This window comes from Chiloscyllium punctatum, chromosome 2 (genome assembly GCF_047496795.1).
Source record: "Chiloscyllium punctatum isolate Juve2018m chromosome 2, sChiPun1.3, whole genome shotgun sequence".
Lineage (NCBI taxonomy): Eukaryota > Metazoa > Chordata > Chondrichthyes > Orectolobiformes > Hemiscylliidae > Chiloscyllium > Chiloscyllium punctatum.
Window position 1 is genome coordinate 53,584,904 of NC_092740.1, and position 26,848 is coordinate 53,611,751.

At 39.1% G+C, this 26,848-nt stretch overlaps 1 protein-coding gene across 2 annotated transcripts in view; it reads left to right on the forward strand.

Annotated features, from left to right (window-relative positions):
• Positions 1-26,848, forward strand: part of rasa1b (RAS p21 protein activator (GTPase activating protein) 1b) — a 192,723-nt gene that overhangs the window by 60,803 nt on the left and 105,072 nt on the right. For both annotated transcript variants that reach the window (XM_072582822.1, XM_072582817.1), the window contains exons 6-9: positions 3,211-3,328; positions 7,380-7,411; positions 15,192-15,244; positions 17,402-17,552. In XM_072582822.1, coding sequence (XP_072438923.1) covers positions 3,211-3,328; positions 7,380-7,411; positions 15,192-15,244; positions 17,402-17,552 — 354 coding nt within the window. The remainder of the gene's footprint in view (positions 1-3,210; positions 3,329-7,379; positions 7,412-15,191; positions 15,245-17,401; positions 17,553-26,848) is intronic.

The following is a 26,848-nucleotide window of genomic DNA, read 5'->3' on the forward strand; positions in this document are numbered from 1 at the left end:
AGGTGATGGAAAAAACATCCCTTGCCGCTGTCTGTTATTTGTAAAGAAAGGATGAGGGATGGAGACCTCTAATGAAGGCCTGATGCAAGCTGATCCAGCACTTGAAGTCAAAGATGCGGTTACCACTTCAGACCTTGGAGGTGCAATGACACGTGATGAGTGAGAACAGCTGATAAATGAACTTACTAAAGTGGAGGAGGAAATTCAGAAGCTTTCTCAAGTACTTGCAGCTAAAGAAAGACATGTTGCTGAATTAAAGAAGCTAGGATTGATTCCACTACTTGAACTTGAACAGATTTTGTCAAAAATAGATTTAGAAGTTTTGAGAAGATTTGGAGCTCAGGTTGAGGTTCCGGATATACATTTGCTTGCTGAGCTGGAGGGTTTGTTTTCAGATGTTTCGTCACCATACTAGGTAACATCTTCAGTGAACCTCCGAATGAAGCACTGGTGAAGCCCACTTTCTATTTATATCTTTGGCTTTCCTTGGGTTAGTGATGTTATTTCCTATGGTAATGTCATTTCCTGTCTTTGGTAAATGGGATCCGAGTCAGTGTGCTTGTTAATAGAGTTCCAATTGAAATACCGTGCTTCTAGGAATTCTGCTTGGCTTGTCCTAGGATGGATTTGTTGTCCCAGTCGAATTGGTATCCTGCTTCATCCATATGTAAGTATACTAGAGAGAGTGGGTCATGTCTTTTTGTGGCTAGTTGATGTTCATGTATCCTGGTGGCCTGTTTGTCACAGTTCTTGCAAGGTAATGACATTAGTAAATGACATTAGTTTTGCTGGTTGTCTGTATAGGGTCTTTCAAGTTCATTAGCTGCTGTTTTACTGTGTTGGTGGGTTTGTGGGCTACCATGATGCTAAGGGGTCTGAGTAGTCTGGCAGCCATTTCCGAGATGTTTTTGACATGAGAGAGAGGGACTTGACTTTCAGGATGAGTTTTGTCTGCTTGATTGGGTTTGTTGCTCAGAAATTGGCAGACTGTCTTCATTGGGTACCCGTTCTTTTTGAATGGTGGTAAATGGGATCCAAGTCAATGTGTTTTTGATAGAGTTCCTATGCCTTACCACCCACTTCACCTTCAACAACAAAACCTACAGACAAACCAACGGAACACCCATGGGATCTCTGATATCAGGGGTCTTAGCAGAGGCAGTAATGCAGAGACTCAAACAAACAGCTCTGCCAACCATCCACACCAAACTTTGGGTCTGCTATGTGGATGACACCTTTGTCATCACTAAGCAAAACAAATTAGATGAAACCTTCAAGACTATCAATAATACCCTTACTGGCATAATATTCACTGAAGAGGAGGAAAACAACAACAAACTGCCATTCCTAGATGTCATAGTGGAGTGAACAGCTAATGGGGATCTTCAAACCAGCGCCTACAGGAAAATAACACATACTGACTAAATACTAAACTACAGAAGCAATCATTGCAATATCACAAACTAAGCTGCATTAGAACATTATTTAAAGAAACCAACACACACGGCAGCACAGGAACTATGCAGAGCAGAGAAAAATCACCTATACAGTGTATTGAAAAAGAACAGGAAACGACATCATAGGAAATGATGTCACCACAGGAAATGACATCACAACCCCAAGGAAACCCAAACATATAAATAGAAAGTGGCTACACCACCAGTGCTTCATTCAGAGGCTCACTGAAGATGTTATGGTGACAAAACGTCTGCAAACAAACCTTCCGGCTCAGCGAGCGAACCGGCATCCATAGATTTAGAAGCTCAGTGTAAGATCACACAGAATACTGAAATTGTAGATAATCTGGTTCACTTTGACAGGGGCTGGCAAGGATGATCAGCTTGGTGGGTGGAGTTGAAGATAGTGACTTCATTACCTCCCATGTTTAACTTTTGAGGACTTGCCCCATACCTGATTTTTAAAATCTGTTTTCTTGTTTATAACAATGTGGAAAATCACAATGTAAAAATGGAATATACTTGCTGCCAGTCATGAAAGACTCCCAGGTTATTATATTATGAACAACTGCAAAACAGACGTGCTTCTCCTCCAGTATAACATTGTCTCATTTGGTCAGCCAGACTTTCAGGGTTTGAACTTCCTTTTAAAAGTAGTTATCATGTCATCATTCCTGTGGCCTCGATTACACTTGGACTAGTTTTGCCAGTACCAAAACATTAATGTCCACAGAAGCAACTTGAGGAGCAAATGTATGATATCTGTTCAACAATGATGGTGTGAGACTTTTGTGAAGTCTTTTCTTTAAACTGAGGGTGGTTGGAAATGTGCTTCAGTGTCATCAATTTTTTAAAAAACTTTTTAGAATTTAGCTCTTTTAGCTCCCTTTCTCTCTGCCTTGGACCACAACTGAGGAATCTGTGTAATTTGCTGCAAAAAATTGATGATAATGATACACTATCCACTGTGAAACTGGTAAACTAAAATATTTCCGTGGATGGTATATTTTTCTATAGTTTACTATGCATACACATAATGTGGAGAGACAGAGATATGGAAATCTGTATTGGTTTCTTTGACAGAACATAAAAGGTTTACTCATTTGGTGTGTTATATGCTCTTTGCGTGATTTCCTTCAAAGCATGCCATTTGTCAATTTCCTTCACTTTTGAAAAGATTACATAATCTCTCCTGCTGATAGAGAAGGGCTAGCAAACTAACTCTTGTATAAAAGACTTCCTGAAACTAATCCAGAGTATGATCTGAAACTGAATTTATGATTCACATTTAGTTTCCCAGTTAAATTCCCATCTAAGCGTTTATAGTTCTTTCTATCTTTGGGGATGTGTTTGTGAACAGTTTGAGGAGTTATTTAAGGATTTCATCCATCTGCAAGTTGTCAAAACTGTAACAATGAAAATGAAAAAGAATCTTTGTTTCTTGTGGATCATAAAGAAATTGGTAACTGAGGAAATAAACTATATTTTTCCTTTATTCATGGCTGTAACAAATCCTGCACTTAATAATCTAAATCTTCAACCTTCTGAACAATATGGTTATGAAAAGTCTCAAACCTGTGCTGCCTCAGCTTATGTATGCTACTGGCCTCTTCCATGTTGTTAAATTGATTCAATTGTTTTGTAAGAAGTTTCATTTGATGAGGTTTTGGGGTGCAGATTAATTATTTTCATCTCAATTTGGAAATGGTTTTGATGTTGCTGCAGTTTCAATGTAGGTATTATGTTTATGCAGTTTTCTGAAGGGGGATATGTTCATTGTTCACAATGAACTGGAGGATGGATGGATGTGGGTGACCAACCTACGAACAGATGAGCAAGGCCTCATTGTGGAGGATTTGGTAGAAGAGGTGGTGAGTATCTGAAACTAAATCTTTCTAAAGATTTCAGTGCCTTAATTAGTTACACAAGCTGTATGCCAATGTCTGCCTCATAAAAGCACACATTGGACATTTTCTTTAATGAATTTAAAATTGTGAATCTTGGAAAGCTATTAGAATAATGTTCCATAGTCATGTGACCTTTTAACCATTCTGCATAGTCCAGAAGTGTTGAAAGGCAGAGTTTCTGGGCATTTCGGAAATGTTAGTAAAGGTTGCAAGAAATTAGGTGACAAATTTCATTTTAAGGTTTCAAGGCAATTGTCTATACAGATAAAATATATAGAGAATTATTATAGTTAAAAACAATTGATTGTCGTATGTTATTTAATGAGCTAATTTACCTCTTGGTTAATGATGGAATTTAAGTTTGAAGTTGAGCTAAACTAATTTTCTGGCATTTTCTTTATAATTTTAGTATAATCTTTTTTGCAAGATCAGCGACTCTTGTCCATTCTTCATGTATTGCAATTATTCAAACTCTTTCCAGTTGTCCTTATTGTGCATTGTTGGTCAGCAGCCAAGATCACTCCTTGTAGGTTGAAATGTGATCCCCCTCAGCTTTCGGGGGATAGATTTCTCAGGTGAGCAGGTCTGTATTTTTAATAGACAAAACTGCATCAAATTAAAAGTGATTTGATCTAGTTCCAGCTTTTGGATTTGAAAAAAAATTAAAGAACTGTGGATGCTGGAGATCTGAAACAAAAATAGAAATGCTGACGAAACTCAGCAGGTCTGGCAGCATCTTTGGGAAGAATGTTTCGAGTCCAGTGACTCTTCATCAGAACTGATAGTGTTTCTATCTTGGATTTCACATTCTTTCTCCACGACCATTGCAAGTCGGTCAGATTTTGGATAGCAGTGTCACTGGCTAGCTGATAATTGCCTGTGAGTAGGTGCTATGTCATGTTCATCTGCAGTCCATCTCTGCTGTTTGAAAGAAAGTTCCAGTTTTTTGACTGAGTGACAATGGAGGAATATAGATATAGTTTCAAGTTAGGATGTTGTGTGGTTTGGTTAGAAATTTGCAGATGACCGTGTTTTTGTGCATCTGCTGTATTTGTCCTTCTAGGTAATAAAGTTCATATATTTGGAAGGTGCTGTTAAAGACGTCTGTGTGAATTGCAGTTTGTAATTGGTGCAGTATGCTGTAGTTGCACCTATGGTGGAGAGAATGCATCTTTAAAGTGGAGTTTGGAATGCTGGTCAAATGGTTGAGAACTTGCCTCCCAAATCTCCAAACCATATCCACCCTCTCCAAGGTCTAAGTCAGATGACTGTCGGAGTACTCGCTGCACATATAGATTTGTACAACTCCAATAGTGTTCAAAAAGCCTGATACCATCCAGGACAAAAGGAGTCCACTTGGTTGCAGCAGCCTTTGACTTGCTTTTTGTCACCTTGATATTTATTTGGCTTGTCCAGTTAAGTTTTTGTTCAATGGAAACCTGTTGAATATTGATCGTGGTGGATTCAGCAACAGGAATGTCATTCAGTGGGCAAAGGAAATGGTTAGATTCTGTCCTGTTGGAGATGGCCTCGTACTTACGTTGTCCAGTGCAGGATTTTGTGCAGGTCTTGCTGCATGCAGACAAAGTGAGGTAGATTCATTGGAGCTGATAGTTTGATATTGCTGTACTGTAAAGAATGGATTTAGTTGTTTGAGGAGTTTCTAGTAAGTAGTAATGGTTATTTCTATTCTTAAATGTTGACATAGTAAAAAAGCGATTTGTGGTAAAGTTAATAAAATACATTAAAAAGGCACCATAAGTGAATAATATAATTCATTCATTAAAATTCTTTAATGATGGCTGTTCAAGTACTATGTCAAGGTTATGGTATGTGGAAGCTCCCGGATATCATTGTGATCCAGGGCAAACAGCTATAGTAACTGTTTTGAGATTCTAGCAGCATTCTGCTCAGAGTTTGAGCTGGTTGCTGAATTACAGCAATGTGACCTTTTGGAGGGAGAGAGAAAGCTGCCTGGATTATTTGTTCCTCAAGACTGTTATCTTAGTGCTTACATACATTGAACCTATCACTGTATGTCTGCACTGCCTTGCCATGCCCTTTTTGTTTTGCATTTTACACCCACCAGTGTACTTCTGTCTTGTATCGCTGTTTGGTGCAGATGACAAACTTGTCATGATTGTCAGCAGTCCTAAGAGAAGACAAGTGAGACAGCCTTCACTTGGGGGTCGAGGCACATTGAGTTAACGTCAGCCTTTGATACCAGTCTAAGCATTCAGACATGGTCAGGTAACCACCTGGAGTGGTCAGGGCTGAGCCTCTGTCATTGTAAGAAGTGAAGGACCAAATGTCTGGCAATCCACCATGCATTTTGACGCTTTCTGTCCTATAGTGTTCTTCTGTGATGAGAGAAAAAGAGATATTAACCAAAGATGAAAGCTACAGCCTACCATTTTGTGCAGGTGGGGGAAAAGTAATGACTTGTCCAGAGCGAATGAGTAGGCAGCAGAGATTACTAGTGCGGGCACTTGGTGTAGGTGACAGAGAGGAAGGAAAATGTTGCATGTAATGCTGAGATTGATAGAGTATGAACCTTGATCGGAAGTGGGTGCAGTAGCAGTGAGAGTGAGGGGTGGCAGAGAAGATGCTGGCACTTCACTGGTAGAGCATGGAATATCATTGATCTTCTTGAATATACTGTTGGGTGTTTCTCCAGATAGTTGAGATCATGCTGACCTGTTGCAGCCTTAGACCAGATAGGGCCTGATGTCACAGCCTCCTTTGTCCTCGAGGAAGAGTATGCTCTTCCTCTACACCATTCTGTCAACAAAGAGAGGTATCAATTTCCTCTTCCATGTTGAGGGCAACTCTGGACGGAATGTATTTTTCTGAAGACAAACTGATCTTTTAAAGATGGTGTCTGGGATGCCGGTCCATTCTGCAGTACCCCGTCTGTGACATGTCCTGCTGGGATTTTTGACTGGGATTAGGCTAACATTGGATGAGAGGGGCAACATAGAGATAAGATAGTTAGTTAGTGAGATGGATTTGGGACAGTGTTATGAGAGAATTCACTTGAACTTGTGGTGAGAAGCTCTCTAACAGAAAAGGTGAAAATGACACTTGACCAAAAATGTAAGATTGAACCTGTAGAATCAGTTTGGGTGGAAATGAGGAATAGTAGGGAACAGAACTGAATGGCGGCAGTGGTCTACAGACCCCTTAACTACTAACAGCAATGTGGGACAAAGTATGTTTGTGATAAGGGATAGCAATAGTTGTGGAAGACTTCACACATAAAGGAAAAATCAGTTGGCAGCAGTAGCTTGGATAATGAATTTGGAGAGTGCTTTTGAGAAAGCCATATCACAATACATGTTCTGTAACCAAGTAGAAAGCAAATTATTTTAGATTTCGTAGTTTGAGGAAAGGTTCTATCAAACTGGAAAATAGTAAATATAACTCTAATCAAGAGGGAAGCAGGCAAGAAACAGGAACCTGTGAGCCAGACAAATTGATATGTGTCATTGGGGTGGTGTTAGATTTAATCATTAAAGAAATTATAATTGTGTACTGGGAAAAACTGAAAAAAGTAATTGTGAAGAGTCAGCATGAAATTGTCAAATAGAAATCATGTTTTAACCAATTTATTTGAGTTCTTTGAAGGAGTACATGCTCTGTGGGTAAAGGGGAACCTATTAGACATGCTGTACTTTGATGATATGCCATATCAAAGGTTATTGCAGAAAATAAACCTCATGGTATGGGGGTTAACACATAAGAATTGATAGGAGACAGAGTCTGTCTTTCAATCTTTCAGGAATCATCTTTCCCCAATTTAAAAATCTGAATCAACTCAAGTTGAGTTGAATCTGGTTGAATTTGAAAAAAAAATTCTTCCAATTTGTCCTGTGACTTTCAGACTAATGCAAAGTTTTAAAGAAATTGTGTAAAGTACAGTTTCATTATGAATGTGTGAAGCCTTTATTCCTAACTTGTACAGATACAAATTCATTCATTTTGTTTGACTGCTCAATCTGGATTGTGTTTGCAGGACCGTGAAGAAGATCCACATGAAGGAAAAATGTAAGATTTTCAACATTTCTTTCATTCCATTGCGTTACTAATAAAATATGACATCAGGAATCAAAAGCAGAAAGACAAAAGTGAAGATATTCTACTCACTTTGGGCATAGCTATATAAATTGCACCATTTGTATTAAAACTTGGAAAGTCAATTACAAGAATGATGAAGGCACATATAGTTAGTAAGTTGTACTTGTGTCTAAGTTCAGATTTAGCTTGGACAGTTGAACAATCTTCCTTACTGCTCCAAAATGAACTTTATCAAATTATTAATGGAAGGCACCTTTTACTTCAGTATGAATAAAGCCAGATCCTTGTATTTTGACATTTAAGGGCAGAATTTTCCCAGGCTTTGAACGATGTGGGCACCTGCAAGGAATGTGGGAAAATGGGCAAGAATGAGAAAATCAGATTCTCAGGATTGAGAAGGGCAATTTCAGTTGTTTGTTTTGGTCTTAAACAGTGAGATCACCAATTTTGGTGGTAAGTAAAAGAGAGTTGGGATTGTAGTTGCTTACCTGCAGCCTACAATTCTCTCTTCTGCTTTGGGAAACTAGAGGGTGACATGGCTTAGAAAGGGTGGACACTGGGAAATTGTTTCTGTCAGGCGGGGATACTAGGACCATGGGCACAGCCTTCGAATTAGAGGGTGTCAATTTAGAACAGCAACTAGGAGATATTTCTCCAGCCAGAGAGTGGTGGGCCTGTGGAATTCATTGCCATGCAGCGCAGTGGAGGCCGGGACATTAAATGTCTTCAAGGCAGAGATTGTTAAATTCTTAATCTCACAAGGAATTTAAGGGATTGGGGGAGAATGCAGGGAAGTGGCGTTGAAATGTCCTTCAGCCATGACTGAATGGCAGAGTGGACTCGATGGGCCGAATGGCCTCACTTCCACTCCTGTTTCTTATGGTCTTAAAGACAATTCCTGATTTGAAAGTCAAGGGGTTACTTAGCAGCTGGAGCTCATTATTTGTTTCTTTGTGTCATTTTACTGTATCTCTATGGGCCTGTCATTGAATGTTCCATGGACACCGTTCTCTTTCACCTTCATCCACTGATTTGTCAAGCCTCACCACATAAATGTGGCTGATTCCAGACAAATTCAGAAACTACTTCAGCCCTTCAGGACTTTACTTTGCAACTCAGGGCCACTGTTTATTCACATGCTCCCCTTGGGTCACTTTGCATACATCTCATGTATCCATATAGCATATTTCTTATGGCTGTTAGTTTAATTTCTTTGATCTCACTCCCTTTTATTCTTAATTGGTGGCTGTTAACCTCTCTGGATTTTATGGGGCTTTTTTTTAGCCAGAGGGGTTAATGCTTGTGGATGATGAGCATTTGAGTTAAAAAAAAGGAAATCTTGGTGCAGATGTCCAGGTCCTATGAGTGCCTATTCCTGCAGTACTGCGCACAGTTTTGCTTTGGAGGAATGAGAAGAAATATCATTAGAAAGAAAGTGAAGGACAGATTTGATGTAGGGATGATGCTTCCCTAGGCTGGGAATTCTGGAGCAAGAGGTCAATGTCTTAGGATGTGCAGTAGATCATTTTAAACTGAGATTAGGAGAAATCTCTTCATTCAGAAGCTATTTAATCCTAGAATCTATACAGTGTGGAAGAAGGCCATGCAGCCCATCAAGTCCACACTGACGCTTCAACGAGCATCCCACCCAGATCTACCCTCCTCCTGCATTTCCCATGACTGAACCCAGATCTACCCTCACCCTGCATTTTCCATGACTAAACCACCTACACATTCCTGGACACTATGGACAATTGAGTATGGCCAATCCACCTAACCTTCACAACTTTGCACTGTGGGAGGAAACTGGAGCACCCAGTGGAAACCCACATGGACACTGGGAGAATGTGTAAACTTCACACAGACAGATGCCCTTGGGTGAAATCAAAACCCAGGTCCCTGGTGCTGTGAAGCAGCAGTGCTAACCACTGAGCCACTCTGTCACCATGTGAAATTCTCTAACAGAGAACGCAGAGGTCAAGTCCCAAATCTAGTTCAGAAATAGCTTCCTGAAGAATAAAGAGATCGAGGGGTATGGGGAGAGAGCATTAGTATGGAATGAAAGAGGATCAACCATGCTCAACTGGAGTAGCGGAACAGAACAATTGGCTGAACAGCCTCCTGTTACCATTTTCTACATTCCTCTCCTTCAACTGTTTGTTGTTGGGGGAAGAAATAACCAGGCATAATTATAACTACAGCTACTTGTGAAACCTCAGATGCCAGCATGTGTAGGATTTTTTGCGAATAACCTCTATTAACAAATTCTCTGTGATTGAGGTTCACTAGCTTTATTTTGAAACTTTGATTTTTGTATGCAATAACTAACTTCTCTACTATTTCGGGCATAATTATGATGAAACGGGAAACCATTTAGCACCTCAAATCATCCCACTTGCAAGTTCTTTTCCCACTAGTACTACAGATGTTTCATTTTACACGGAAATATTTTACATCTCTTTTGAACATTAGCTGAAAGCAGATTTCAATGCATTAAACTCTAGATGTGAGAGATCAATCTGTGTTTCAAAGACAGATGTGTGGGAACTCGGTTTTGATTCGTGGGACACCAGTAAAGGGGAAAGTGGGCACTGTACTGTTGGGAAAAGCAGAATTTGATTCATGTCCTGGCATCCTACAAGGGTAGTGGAGAGGGCTTTAAACTAAATGACAAGGGAACATCATGTGAAAGGAGATGTGGAAAACCAATGGGACACAACAATGCATAGTTACAGAACAGGGAGAGATTCTAGACTTTGTAATAAGCAATGAGACAGGATTGGTTAGAAGTGTGATGGTAAAGGAGCTTTGACATGACAGTGATAAAAGTATAATTGAATTTCACATTTAGTTGGAAGGAAGAGACATATGGGCCTTATTTTAGAAAAAAGATATACAAGCAACATAAATAGTTAAGACAAGATATCTGCTTCTTCTTCCTTCCTTTGCTGCATAAAGGAAGATTGAACCAGTTGGGTCTTTATTCAAGTTTAAAAGAACGAGAGGTAGTCTTATTTAAACAAGTAAGCTTCTGAGAACACTTGAGATGGTGAATACTAGGAGGAATGATGTGGATACAAGGAGAAAGTTTCCTCTTATTATGGCTAAAACTAAAACTGAAGGCACCATTTAAAGAAAATGCAGCTCCCTTTTAAGATCAGGATAGGGAGAATTTAGTTTTGCTTTTGGAAGGTTGTTTGTATGTGAAATTGTCATTCCCTGAAAGCAGTAAAGCCTTGACCTTTGAATTTATTCAAGGTTGAGTTAGATGTTTGATATGAGGGAGTTGAGGGTTATTGAGTCAGGCAGAAAAGTGAAGTTGAGACCACAACTAATACTGTTGAATGGCAGTACAGATCTGAAAGGCTGAATGAGCTACTCCTGCTTCTAACTCCAGTGAATACCAGACTGTAACAATGCATTTATTAAAATTCTCTTCCTCTGGCTTCTAGTTCTTTTATCAATGAGTTTAACTTCATGAAACAATTATGATTTTTAGCACTTGATTCAAGTATATCAATTAATATCTGAGAGGCAGATTCACCTCAGACCAAACATTGGATTTGATCTTTAGTGCTGAGATAGGCCAAATATGTGACGTTGAATTTGAATACGAGCATGCACGTTGAAGCACACCTTCCAGTAGGCAATTATTAATGTGTTTAAAGACAGGTTATTTATTTAGCTAATGAGGCAACTGAGACTTTAGCTTACAGCTCCTGGAAGGCTTCTGGTGTTAGACTCCTTATTACTTGGACTTGTCAGAGAGTAATGTTTTGGCATCATAGAGAAATGATAGAGGCTTGCATTCAAATAATGTATTTTCATGACTTCAGGCTATTCCCAAACACTTTACCCTTCTAAAATATTTAGTTAACTGTAGTAATTGTCAAAATATGAAAAATGCAGCATTGCACAGAGAGAAAAGTATCATAAACAGCAGAGGTGATGAGAATTAATGTGTGGGCCACTGTGCAAGGAGGTAGATTTCATACCCTGCAAGAGCACTGAATAAGATAGGTGTTTATAATAATTCCATTGTCTAACGATCATCTTTACTAATTTTCAATTCCAGATTTGGTATTAGTTTAAATTGGTCCTGCTACTGTGGTGGGATTTGAAGTGACATCACCATGCCTCTGGATTGCTAGTCAAGTAGAAGTTTCTCAAGTCTAGAAATAAATGCGTAAAGTATCTCATCTTGAATATGTAACATAATAGAGATATAAAGTCTGGAGTTATTCAGAAACCGACCCTTCGGTTCCACTTGTCGACTGGCTGATCTAGTCCCATTTGCCAGCATTTGGCCCATTTTTCTCTACTGTAGCTATCAGTATGTCTTTAAATGTTATAATTGTACCTACCTCTGGAAACTCATTGCATAAATGCACCACGCTCTGCATGAAAGTGTTGCTCTTGAGATCCTTTGTAAATTTTTCGCCCCTCATCTTAAACCTATGCTTTCTAGTTTTGGACTTCCCTACACTGCAAAACGTCCTGAGCTGTTTACCCTATTCATGCCCCTCATGATTTTATAAACCTCTGTAAGGTTACACCTCAGCCTTTGACCCTCCAGGGGGAAAACCCAGCCCTTCCTGCAGCTCAAACCCTCCAATGTTGGCAACATTGGTTTTATGCACCTGCACCCCTGGATATCTTTGCTTGGCAACACTCCCCAGGGCTTCGCCATTAACTGTATAAGCCCTGCCTGGCTTACCTTACCAAAATGTAGCACCTCCCATTTATCGAGATTAAACTCAACCTGCCACTCCTCAGCCCAGTGGTCCAGTTGTACGCTGAGATAATATTCTTCATTGTCTACTTTACCCACCAATTTTGGCATCATCTGCAAGCTTACTAACCATACCTTCTATATTCACATCCAAATCATTTGATATAAGCGATGAAAAGCAGTGGACCCAGCACCAATCCTTTCAGCACATGACTGGTCACAGGCCTCCAAAAAAAAATCCTCCACCACCACCTTCTATCTCCTACCAATTTTGTATCTAGTTCGCTAGCTAGCCCCGGATTCCATGTGATCTAACCTTGCTAGCTCGACTACCATGTGAAACTTTATTGAACGTCTTGCTGAAGTCCATACAGACAACACTTACTCCTCTGCCGCCTTCAATCTTCTTTGTCACTTCTTCAAAAAAACTCAATCAAGTTAGTTAGATATGATTTTCCATGCACAAAGCCACATTGACTATCCCTAATCAGTCCTTGCCTTTCCAAATGCATGTAAACCCTGTCCCTCAGAATCCCCTCCAACAACTTACCCACTACTGATATAAGGCTCACCAGTCTCTAGTTCCCTGGCTTTTCCTTACCACATTTCTTAAGTAATGGCAACACATATACCAAAGTATCTGCTGCTTCATGCCTACCATGATGTGATTGCAGAAAAGCAAGTAACTGCAACTGGACTTCTGCAACACCGTTTGATGAAGCCACTATTCGTAGGGCTATGGATGGTAGGAATGTACTAATTGCTGATTGGTATTATCTCCTGTCGATAGTAAAAAGGTTCCTGGTACTGAGAACTGAATGCTTGTCTTAGCTGTCACATGTCTATTGGCCAACTGGTGGCTATCTTATGTTAGGACTGATTCTAAAACAATACAGCTGACATGAGAAACAGAACCAAAGCACTGCCTATAGTAAATTTGTATTCCTCAGCCATAGTGGTAGGGCACTATTGAGGATTGACTTGGCTCATTGATAAAACTGGGATGCAAATTTAAACTTTGTAAATATTAGCATGTCAGGAAAAAGTGCATTTCATAATGGCAAATGAAAATCCAAGAGGTGGATGTAGTTTTCACGTTAGCTTGAATTGTAAATTGTTCAATTCAGACTTGATGAATGTCAACATGCTGAAGATCCAACTGACTACAAAAGATGGAAAGAGGGTTTATGTGGTGCAACAACAGTGTCTCTACCCCACCAGCTCCTGAGGTGTATTGTAACATCTCTCACAGCTCTGAAAATGTTATTTTAAAATATCGATTCATTTGAACAGTAATAAATAAATAGAAAAGGTGGAAAGAAAATTAAATTGCTTGCCATAGGTTACTTATTATTTGGAAATGGTTCAGCTATCCCAAATAAAGCATTTGAGATCCTTTTCTCTGTTCAGTTTCTTCATTGAGATGTGCAAATTTCAATAATCTTCTTTCCTTGGTTAAACAATAATATTGTGTCCTGATGAAGATTGTTGTTGGAGATTTTGGAGAAGATTTATAGCTCAGGTTATGGATCAGGTTGTAAGTTTGCTCGCTGAGCTGACGGATTTGTTCTGACGTTTTATCACCATGCTAAGTAACATCATCAGTGAGCCTCCGGTGAGGCATTGGTGTTCTGTCCTGCTTGCTATTTATCTGTCTTGGTTTGTTGTTGTGGATGATATCATTTCCGATTCCATTTCTGAGAGGTTGGTAAATGGTGTCCAAATCAATATGTTTGTAAATGGAGTTCCAGTTTGAATGCCAGGCCTTTAGGAATTCCCGTGCGTGTCTTTGTTTAGCCTGTCTCAGGATGGATGTATTGTCCCAATTGAACTGGTATCCCTCTTCGTCTGTGTGTATGGATACCAGTGATAGCTGGTCATGTCTTTTGGTGGGTAGTTGATGCTCATGTAATGTGATGGCTAGCTACCTGCCCATTTGACCAACTATCACTGATACCAATTCATATGGATGAAAAGGGTCACTGGTTTGACTGGGACAGTACATCCATCCTGGGACAGGCTAAACAAAGACATGCATAGGAATTCCGAGAGGCCTGGCATTCAAAACGGAACTCCACTAACAAACATATAGGTTTGGACTCCATTTACCAACCACTCAGAAACAGAACCAGAAATGATATCGCCTACCACAACAAACCGAATTACAAGAGGGAGAGAGCACCAGTGTTTCACTGGAGGCTCACTGATGATGTTACCTAGCATGGTGACGAAATGTTTGAGAACAAATTACCAGCTCAGCAAGCAATCTTGCAACAAGATCTTTGTACTTGAAGATAGCATGACAATGGGGCGGCATGGTGGCACAGTGGTCAGCACTGCTGCCTCACAGCGCCAGAGAACTGGGTTCAATTCCCACCTCAGGCAACTGTCTGTGTGGAGTTTGCACATACTCCCTGTGTGTGCATGGGTTTCCTCCGGCTGCTCCGGTTTCCTCCCACAATCCAAAGATGTGCAGGTCCGGTGAATTGGCTATGCTAAGTTGCCAGTAGTGTTAGGTGAAGGGGTAAATGTAGGAGAATGGGTCTGGGTGGGTTGATCTTCGGAAGGTCGATGCGGACTTTTGGGCCAAAGGTCCTCTTTCCCACACTGTAGGGAACCTAATCTAATCTAAACTTTAGAATGCAGCAGTGTCTGGAGTTTTGTAAGCCTGAATTCTAAAACCTAGTCCTTGGAACTTGAGGAGTACACTGGTGGAGGGCAAGATCTGAATATAATCTGTCTTGTAAGAAATTTTATTCCAAAGTGTCTGACTTCTGAGATGTTGACTGGAAAAAACTTGCATCAATTTTTCGTACCTGTGCGCAACATGTGGGTTGTTACAGCCATACCTTACATTTCCAAAATACCTCCAAGTTATAGCAGATGAATATTTCTCTCAGTTCACTGCTTTTGCAGTACAATTTGATTTTGCTTGGTTGGTTAACTCAGCTTTGCTTTTATAAATAATATTATTAAATAATGTTTTTAAAAACTTTCATAATTTCACCTTTTTTTCAGCTGGTTTCATGGAAAGATATCAAAGCAAGATGCATATAATCTGCTGATGACAGGTATTGATTTATTACAGTGGTTAATTGTATGAAATTGTTATTTTGTGTTTCTAAGACATATCCCTGTACCTCATCTGTACCATTGTCCATTAAGTCAAAAATCCTTTGAAATTATTAAACAATGATTTGAATACAAGGCCTGTTGTGTCCTTGCTTGAACTCTGCAAGGGCAACTCGGCTAGCTCCATTCCTCACCTTTTATGATAGCCGTGTGATTATTTTCCCGGCTTAGATAATTACTCAACTCCCTTTTGAAAGCTACAGTTGGATCACGACATATTCGGACTGCATTGCAGATCTAACCACGAACTGCTTTTTTGCTTAAGTTATCTGTTTGGTACTTGTTCTTCAACTTATATAGGTGTCTTCTGGCTACTGAATCACCTTCCAATGCAAACAGATTCTGCTCATCTTTTCTATCTGGACCTCTCTTGATTTTTAACAGTTCAATAAAATCTCCTTTCCACTTTCTCTCAGGAGAAAATTCCCAGCTTCTGCAATCTATCCGAGCAACTGAAGTCCCTTATATATGGTGTTTTCTCTAACTTCTCTCATAACTTCCCACCCAAGGTTTTTTTTTCTGGCATTTTCTTTAGAATTGTATGCTTTATTTTGTATTACCTTCCCTCATTCTTTCTGAAAAATATCACCCCATTTCTTTGTACCAAGTTTTATCTGCCTCATATCCTCCTAATTTGTCAGCCCCTCTATTTCCTCTTGATGTCTCACCATGGACCTCTGTTCATACTACTTCCAAGATTTGGGTAATATGCAAATATTGAAATTGTGTGTTCTACATACTCAGGTCTGGTTCATTAATATGGATCCAAGAAAATAAATTGGTTCACCCCTTTGGTACACATTGTATATTGCAACTTTGAAATATCTGTACTTCCAACTGTAAACTTGAGTATTCTTTTCCTACAATGACAGTAGGTGGCAATCTATTAGCAGTTCCAAATGTTGTCATGGCTTCCTGTAATCTTACCTATTGCTGCATTTTCCTCCCCTACTACTTTTTGTCTAATTTTTCCTGCTGCAACATGCACAGCAGCAGTTTCCTGAATCAAAAAATGCATTGCCATACCAATTAGCATGCACAGACCTCTGTGTGCACAGCCAAATGGTTTAGAGGCAAATTTGGTCCTGTACTGTGTGCTTTCAGAAACTAATATTAATGAATGTTCAATTGTAAAATAATGCATGTTTTGTAGTACCAAGAGTTAAATTTATTTGTTATGTGACCTTTTGTACTTTTGTTGATTTCATTAACTTTATTTGAAGTTATTCAATTTTTCCAAAAACACATGCTTGCCTTTTTAAGTCAGTCAACTTGTTTATGGAGTGCACACATTGACGCAATTTTGCTATTTTATATGCTCATGCGTTAAATTTCTTTTTAAGCTTTTAGTGTTTTTTGTTTCAAAATAAACTTAAAGATTCATTTTAAAAACATTGTTCAGATCAAGTTTGTATTTAATAGCATTTGTAAACAGCTAGGGTATATGTCCATGGATACATGCAGGGGAAAGTATAAAACCTCCAGGAAGATGATTATGTTGAAAAAAGCAAACTTCAACGCCAACTTCAATTTTGAAGAAAACTGGAAATATCTTTTATCTGTAACTTAATGATAGTTGAAAAATGTAACCATTCTGACTATCAAGACAATTTTAAAAATTAAGTTAGGTCAGCATATTTCGTCATCCGAATTTCAGATTAGTTTTAAAACATTACACGCACAGGAAAGTTGTAGATTGAAAGCACACTAATTTCTTTAATGTAAACAAAAGTGAATGAAGGAATGAATGAAGGAACCATTACGAGTAAGGGGTGAGTGAGTTGAGGTGAACTAAGAAGAATAGGTAAAAAATATATTAGGGATGAGCAGGCAGCTTGCACAACAAGTTAGGTTAGTGATGGAATTAGAGGTGGTAGAAATAGGACATGGTAGTCAGAAAACACGTCAGTAAGAAGTGGAATGCAGGAAACTTGAATGATGGAAGAGGTTGCTGTGGGCTGAATGCCACGTGTTCCCTAAAACGTAACATGGCATTTTATATCAATTGCAATATATTCCAGCTACTGTCAGCAAGTACTTAATTGCGAGCTTCTTTGTGTCGGAGAGAATCATAAATTTGCATTTCTTTTATTTAGTTGGTCAAATATGTGGCTTTCTTGTAAGGCCATCAGATAACACACCGGGTGACTACTCGCTTTATTTTCGGACTAATGAAAATATTCAACGATTTAAAATATCTCCAACATCAAGCAATCAATTTATGATGGGTGGCCGCTACTACAACAGGTAACCGTTCTCTTTTGTGCAGTTTTTGCAAATTAAGGATAGAGGAAGCTAAAAATTATAGTTGATGTATTAACTTAATCCCTAGACTCTTCCATTCTGTACTGCGTGACCAGCACGGCCTTGCTTCTATATCTCTCTTGAAATGGCTTCTTTTTTTGTGCCAGCCTAGGAAATTAAAAACCTGAAACTCTCTTAACATTCTCTTCTCATGAATGCTGCCAACTAGTCTGACTAAATAGAGCAAAAACAGAAACAAAAGTCAAAGCAAGCCAAGACAAATGGACAAACTGAGAATATAATAAGGAAACGGAGACAAACACATCATGCTATTTTCCCTGACTTAATTAAGTCATGCCAAAGGAGTTCCACTCAATTATGGATTTAAAAAAAAACACTGAATATAGCAATATTTAATTGCTTTCAAACAATGTATGCACTTGAATTTTCTGTTAACTTTTTTAAGCTTCCTTTTAAATTGGCTGTGTTTGTGTTGACCTTGAGAATAAATACTAAGAGTTGGTTGAATATTGTTTTCCAGGCAAGTTAACCTTTATTTTTGGTTGACTTCTCACTTCCTGATGCAAGGGATTCAATGTGGTGCTTGTATGAATAGTGAAAAGTTAAGGTTAACTACTTCTTCAATGTCAGTAGAATTTCAGTATAGGGAAGCAAAGATTTCATGACTACATTTGTTCCCCAAAGCTTTCCAAATATCTAAAGATCACTTTAACTGTGGTCTTCAATGCTGCATTCCTTTTCCATTTGTACATCTTTCTCATGCAATTTAAAACAAGACTATAAATTGGAAATTCGCTGCAATGACATGCCTTCTAAAGTTTCTTAGTTCAATTATTGTGATTTCTGACTTTGCTGTGTCACAGCTGCAACTTCCCAGTTTTATTTCCTATTTAGATGGTTGATATATTCTATTATTTCTTAGGTCAGTGCAATTCTCAATTTAGTGCTCCTTACTTGATTCCACAAGGCTCAAGTAATAAAAGCTGTCCATCTAGCAGTGACCACATCTTGAGTAAATTTTAAAAAAAAACAAAAAGTAGAGCATTTTATTCTTAAAAATGCCAAGCAATTGATTCATTACTAGAAATAAATTATTCTAGAATGTTCATTGATCAGTTTGTATAAAAGCAGCGAGACTAGAGTATTTGACTACTTAAAGGATTCCTGTCCTCACTAACTAAGTAGGAATGAAATATAGATATTCTCCATAATGAATGTTCTGCACTGCTTTGTGTAACCAGTGAAAACTTGAGGTCCAGTGCAATTGCCAAGTGTATGAAACCACAAATTATTTAATCTTCCATGTTCACCTCTTGAGTTGTTATCAAATAATATGTGCAATGTCTAGGACATAAGGCCATGAGATGTAGGAGCAGAAATAGGCCAGTCACCCTGAGTCTGCTCCAGCAATGAGATCTGATAATCCTCAACTGTGCTTTCCTGGCTGTTCCTCATAACTCTTGATCCTTTGCTAGCTTGCGCCTTGAATATAATTAACAACCTATACGGTAAAGAATTTCACAGGTTTACCAGCCTGTGAGAAGATTGTCCACATCTCTATCCTATATGGGTGACACTTTTTTTGAGATTGTAACTAGCCATATTTCAACTGCTACCAACGCTGATAACAAGGTCTGGCAGTATCCGTAGAGAGAACCAGGATGTTGTCGTGACTAGAGGGGTTGAGTTAAAGGAGAAGCTGTATAGGTTGTGACTTCTTTTCCACTGGAGCAAAGGAGGTTGAGGGGTGATGTTAGGAGAAAGTGAGGACTGCAGATGCTGGAGATCAGAGCTGAAAAATGTGTTGCTGGAAAAGCGCAGCAGCATCCAAGGAGCAGGCGAATCAATGTTTCGGGCATAAGCCCTTCAGGGGTGATGTTATCAAGGTTTATAAGATCATGAGGGGCATAGTTAGGTAAACAGCAAAGGTGTTTTCTCGAGGGTGGGGATATTCAAAACTAGGGGGCATATTTTTCAGGTGAGAGGAGAAAGGTTTAAAAGGGACCTGGGGATCTTTTTCATACAGGTTGGTCCAAGTATGGAATGAATTACCTGAGGAAATGGTAGATGAAAGTCCAGTCAGAACATTTAAAAAAAAACATTTTGGATAGGTATACAAATGGAAAAGGTTTAGTGGGATAAGGGCCATACGCAGGCAAGTGGACTGGTTTAGTTTGGAAAACTTGGTCAGCATGGGTGAATTGGACTAAAGGATCTGTTTCTGTGCTCTATGACTCTCTGCTCTTTGACTGTATTAGAAATAAACCCATTTGCTTTCTAGCATGTTGATCCAGATCAACAGTAAGCATGGAGTTCTCGCCAAAAGCAGATTTCTTTCTAACAGATCGCTTATGCCTGACAACTGGAATTAGGATGTGCAGATACCTTTTAATCTAACGTTAGCACCAAGGGGATCACTCTGTTTTTCCCCACCATGAAAAATTTCAACCTTCTTAAATGAACTAGTGAGTGTTATGTTTGTGGAACAAATGCCATTTATGACAGGAAATGTAAACAACTGGATTTACCTGACCCTTTGCAGTTGGCAGAGTGGCTTCTTGTCCCACTTCTTTCTGTTTTCTTTGACAGAATTTCCCAGAGCAGGATGGGAACTTTGTCTGCTCCACAGAAGTTATCAGCCAATCAGTCCAATTGATGACATAGTTGTGTTCTGAGATGGTGACACTGTTTTACTGAATTTGACACAGCTCCCTGCAATGTATTGAGGCTGCTGGCTCAATCAAAATGATTTTGCTTTGGCAGTCCAGGAAAGCATTGAAAGTGGAGACACCAGGCCACAGGAAAAGGCAGTGTAGATGAAAAGTCTTAGCTAATTGGGGAATAAGACTCTTGTACCAATGGTTTTGGAATCTTTTAGTGCTGCCTGACACTTTATTAGTCAGCAGCCTTGACCTGCCTTTCTAGTACCCACTTTTTTCATGTTCTGATACAAGACCATTTTCTCTGTGGAGAGAGAGAAAACTGACGTTGCTTGACGAGGATTTTATTAGTTTGGACGCTTTCTTTCAGTTCCTTAATTGGTTTCTATGGCTGGATACATGAAAAGCCACCCTAAGGATTTGAGTGAAGAATAATTCTCCGTCCTCTACCCTTGAATTTCACCATTCAGACATTCCTTTAAAATACAATTCAACAATCTGAAGTGTTAACTCTGTTGACACTATTTCTGTTTTTGAGGATGCTGCCAGACTTGCTGAGTATTTCTAGCAATTTCTGCTTTTAATTTTCAATTTCTAGCATCTGAGTGTTTGCTTTTGTTCTTTCAAAACCAAAAGAAAGCCATGCCACAACCTGGCCAATTACCACACTAGCTCAAAGTGAGGACTACAGATGCTGGAAACCAGTGTTTAGATTAGAGTTGCGCTGGAAAAGCACAGCAGGTCAGGCAGCACCCGAGGAACAGGAAAATTGATGTTTCGGGCAAAAGCCCTTCATCAGGAATGGAGGCAGGGAGCCTCCAGGGTGTAGAGATAAATGGAGGGAGTTGGGGGGTGGGGAGGCGGTGTGGAGGAGAAGGTAGCAAAGAGTACAATAGATGAATGGGGGTGGGGATTACCACATTCAGTCCACTCTCAATCATCAGCAAACTGATGCCAGTCCACTTGACTTACCCAATCTGTAACTTATTTCTGAGAGATCTCTTTCAAATATTCCTATTAATTATATTTGCGCTTTACATGAAGGTTGAATTATTGTTTTTTTTTTGCTGTCTTAATAGTGATAATAATATAATAATCTAACCAAAAGACTTATAAGCATACCGCCATTTTATCAAAATTAGTTTGGTTCAGATTCTCCTTGTTTCTGACTTGGAATACTTTTCTATAAGATGTGGAGCATTCAGATCACAACCGGTTTCTTGAGTATACTGGCCATCTTACTGCTTCCTATCATTTCCCAATTGCTTCCGTAAGATGTGAATTATTTAGGAATTGTCCCTTCCAATACAGCTTTTCCCTGTTAGCTCATGTTTGAGTGTTTTTAGTAAGAAAATACGGTATTACAAAATATTTTCTGTCTTTGTAGAGGCTATGTAGTATTATATGCTGTTGATTAATATTGTTCCAAATGTCTATTCTGAGTGGAATGATATTACTTTGTAACTATCTGTGTTTCTGTGGAAACTGTTGTATCCAAAAATTTCATGCATTTGTATTGTTCTATGTCTGTTGTGTTCCTGAACTTACTGACATCTTCCAAGTTGCGTTTTGGTTTCTTTACCTTCACAATTTCCCTGTTAGTTTGCACTAGGTAGCTGCACTTTAATCAAATTTCTTCTTTCAGCATGTCTTTTTCCAGTTAATTAGGTTTACACACACTCTCGAGTCTGATTTATACGTGGGATATTTTCTTTTATATCTGAATTCATGGTGATCCACCCCTCATAAAAACTTCTTTTTTCTCTGTGGTGTGAATTATTTTGTTGTTGTTTCATTGCAACAACCCTCTTGACTTAACTGATGGCTGAAAATTTGAGGAAACAGCATCTTCATTTGGCTGCTTATGGCTTCATGAACTCAAAAGCCTGAAATATTGTGAGACTCTGTTTTCCAAACAAATCATTTTGTGCTCCCGGGTAAATGGAATTCTCTGACTTGTTTCCTTGAGATTACATCACTTGCTGTATTTTTCAGTCTTGCTTAAAAATTGTCAAGAGGCTCATCTGGTTCCTTCTCAGTCTTTAAAATTCATATCAATGAATCTGATGATTTGACTTTCACTGGAAATGTGTACTAAATTTTCTGTTTTTTTTTTCTCTCTGGGCTTTTACTGTAATCCCCCCTCATCACCCAGCTTGTAAACAGATTTAATCCTTTCTTACCTGCCCACAAAAAAAGTAGCTGACACTTCCCTCATTTCCAGTATGCTCTTTAAGAAAGTGTCAGCTTGCACTTTTACTTTTTTCAATGTCTCTATGGCATCACTGGGCTTCCATTTTGCTATGGCCTGTGGCTGCATGATCATTGCTGCAGTAATAAATGCTTTGTTATTGCATGATTCAGCCAGTTTTCTGTGTCTGCAGCAAATTCATCTGTTTTTGAAAATTAGATCAATTTAGTACTTCAATCTTAATCACAAAAAAACATGGTAACAGCAAGATGTCTTCTGGTTTCGATAAGTTGAAAATAAGACTCAAAATACTGGAGCTTCACATTTCTTCGAGTTCTCCATATAGGGCGTATTATTGCTTGGCACCTGGCTACAGTGCAGCAGTTAAATATGGTGCTGTGGATAACAATTTGTATAAAATATAGTTGCTATTCCTTTACAAACAATATAATATAACAACCTTTTAAATCAGTTATTTGAGTGAAAATATTTAAAAGGTGTGCTTTACCTAATTGCATAATTGGTGTGAGCTTACTATGTCAAGCTAGCAATATGGTCAGTTTCGTGGGTGGGTCCTGACTGACCAGAATGTATTTTTTTATATGGGAAATTCCAAAATAATAAATTTCCTTTTAATCTTTGTACTTTGCTGGTTTGGTCAGTTGTGCTCAAACCTCTGCCCCTTCAAGACATTACGGATTATATAGGCCTTAAAAGAAAAGGCTTATAATGTTACTCGAAATAATGGTAAAGCTGAGGAAAGGGAGGATTTTAGAGTATAGAAAAAAGAAAATCAAGAAACTGATCAACAAAGCGGGAATAGAAAATTAATGAAAGTTAGCAAAAAAAATTAAAATGGACTGTTGATGCTTTTATATGTATAAAGGGAATTTTTGCTCGGATAAATATGCCTGTCTGTAAAAGGACAATCGGGAGAATCTATAATGGGGGATAGTAAAATGGCAGAGGAGGTGAATTATTACATTATCTCTGACTTCACAGAGGAAGATGCAATATATCAGAATTATAGGTCTAAAGCACTAGGCAGAGTGAGAAATTGGTGGAAATTAATATTAATCATGTTGTGTTGGAGAAATTAATGGGACTGAAGGCTAATAGGTCATTGGGACTTGATAGTCTACAGCTGAGAATGTTGAAAGAAGTAGCTGTGGAAATATTGAATGCATTGGTTAGATTCTGCAATGGCTCCCATAGATTAGAAGGTACCAAATGTCACTCCACTGATTTTTTTTAAAAAAGGGAGGGAGAGAGAAAAACTGGGGAACTACAGACCATAACTTTATAACAGTAGTACAGAAAATGCTAAAAATCTATAATAAAAATCTGCGATAAACCGGCAAGGATAATAATGATCTAACTTGGTATAGTCAGTGTAAATTTGAGAGTGGAAAGTTGTGTTTCGCGAACTGGTGAAGTTTCTTCAGGATGTTACCCAAAGAATTGATCAAGGGAGTTAATGAAGCAGTATAAAACAAAAACTGATATTGTTGGAAAATATCAGCAGATCTGGCAGCACCTGTGGAGAGAAACCAGAGTTAACATTTCAGGTCCAGCAACCCTCCTTCAGATCTGATGGTAGCTCGGGTAGTTGGTTTTTATGTAGAAGAGAGTGGGGGCAGGGCATAAGGAGTAAATGATGGGTGGAGATAGAGCACAAAGAGGGAGAAGAACAGTTAGACAGACAAAGGAGTGGATAACAGTAGGTCTAGGAGAATGATAGCTGCTCATGAGGATTCTGGGTAATCGAAGATGGAGGGTGGGAAACATTTCTGACAGCAATAGGCTGCTCCTTTTATGAGGTATTTTTGGTGTTGGAGATGATTTCCTTGAATCCCAGGAGCAGCAATTACTGTTTTATATGCTGTTGCAATTGTTTTGGAATTTTGGGGATAAAACAGTAAAAACAATAGCACTTTTGAAAGGGAGAAGGACTGACAAAGGCACAAGCACATGGTCTGTAAGGGAGAGAGAGAGAGAGAGAGAGAGAGAGAGAGAGAAAGAAAACCACACTGCTAACTGACGCAGCAGTGAATCTGTGCAGTTACTGCCTTAACTGTTTGAATTCATGTCTCACTGGACATTGGAGTGTGTCAAGGAAAACTTAACAAACAGCGAAATTCACAACTGATCTTGGAAGGACCTGCTTGGGAGAATAATAAGTAGAGTGGGCTCTTTCTTGATTGTTTTTATTGGGATCTCTCTTGATTACATTTTAAAAATATAAGCCATAAGTATTAAGTTAATCTGAGGTGGTGTTTTATAGAGAGATAAGAGTGCAATTTTCTGGGTCTGTAGATTGGAAGGAGCAAAATGGCCTTTAGTTTAGAGATATGCTCTTCTTGTCAGGTGTGGAGTTTCGGGAGAGTTTAAGGGTTACTGAGGATTCTATCTGCAATAAATGTTGCCGGGAATCCTGTCAGATTGAATGGATCAGTTCGAGCAACAGTTAGAGGTAATGTGGAATTTACAAGAGCTGGGGGTATGATATGTTGGCAGTTATAGGAAGGGAGAAAAACTGCAGATACAGTCAGGTAGATGGGTTAACTCCAAGAAAGGTAAGCAGGCAGTACAGGACTCTTCTGTGGCTATTCCCATTTCAAACAAATATGCTGTTTGGAAAATGTAGGGGGTGATGGACTTAAGGGGAATGTAGCACGAACAGCCAAGTTTCTGGCATCAAGACTGACTGTAATGTAATGAGGGGTACATCAGGTTCCAAACGAGCGCTCGTGTTAGGGGACTGTCTATCAGGGACACAGACACATGTTTCTGTGGCCAGCAGTGAAAAATCAGAATGGTATGTTGCCTCCCCAGTGCCAGGATCAAGGATATCTGAGGGTGCAGAATGTTCTCAAAGGGGAGAGGGACCAGCAAGAAGTCATTGTACACATTGGTACTAATGACATAGGAAGGGCAAAGCATGAGAATCTGAAGGGAAAATATAGAAAGTTAGGCAGGAATTTAAAAAGGAGGTCCTCAAGGGTAGTAATATCTGGATTGCTCCCGGTGCTATGAGCTAGTGAGGGTAGGAATAGGAGGATAGAGCAGATGAATGCGTGGCTGAAATGCTGGTGTATGGGAGAAGGATTCACATTTTTGGACCATTGAAATCTCTCTCTGGGTAGAAGTGACCTGTGCAAGAAGGATGGATTGCAACTGAATTAGAAGTGGACTAATATACTGGCAGGGAGATTTGCTAGAGCTACTAAGGAGGATTTAAACTAGTAAGGGGGGGAAGTGGGATCCAGGGAGATACTGAGGAAAGAGATCAATCTGAGACTGGTACACTTGAGAAAAGAAGCAAGTCAAATAGTCAGAGCAGGCAGGAGCAAAGCAGAGAACAAGGTAGGATTGATAAATTAAACTGCATCTATTTCAGTACAAGAGGCCTAACCGGGAAGGCAGATGAACTCAGGACATGATAGGAACATGGGACTGGGATATCATAGCAATTACAGAGACGTGGCTCAGGAATGGACAGGACTGGCAGCTTAATGTTCCAGGATACAAATGCTACAGGAAGGATAGAAAGAGAGGCAAGAGAGGAGTGGGGAGTGGCGTTTATGATAAGGGATAGCATTACAACTGTGTATTTAGAGAGGATATTCCTGGAAATACTTCCAGGGAGGTTATTTGGGTGGAACTGAGAAGTAAGAAAGGGACGATCATTACTTTATTAGTGTTGTATTATAGACCCTCTAATAGTCAGCAGGAAATTGAGAAACAGATTTGTAAGGACAATTCAGTTATCTGTAAGAATAATAGGGTGGTTATAGTAGGAGATTTAAACTTTAGAAACATAGACTGGGACTGCCATAGTGTTAAGGGATTAGATTGAGAGGAATTTGTTAAGAGTCGACAAGAACATTTTCTGAGTCAATATGTGGATGTACATACTAGAGAAGGTGCAAGACTTGACCTACCTCTTAGGAACTAAGGCAGGGCAGGTGACTGAGGTGTCAGTGCCGGAGCACTTTGGGGGCCAGTGACCATAATTCTATTAATTCTAAAATAGTAATGGAAAAGGATAGACCAGATCTAACAGTTGAAGTTCTAAATTGGAGGAAGGCTAATTTTGACGGTATTAGGCAAGAACCTTTAAAAGCTGATTGGGTGCCGATGGTCGGAGGTAAAGGGATGGCTGAAAAATGGGAAGCCTTCAGAAATGAGATAACCAGAGTTCCGAGAAAATATATTCCTGTTAGTGAAAGGAAAGGCTGGTAGGTATCGGGAGTACTGGATGATGAGAGAAATTGAGGGTTTAGTTAAGAAAAAGAAGGAAGCATACGTCAGGTATAAACAGGAAAGATCCAATGCACCCTTAGAGTATAAAGGCAGTAATAGTATACTTCAGAGGGAAATCAGGAGGGCAAAAAGGGGACGTGAGATAGCTTTGGCAAATTGGG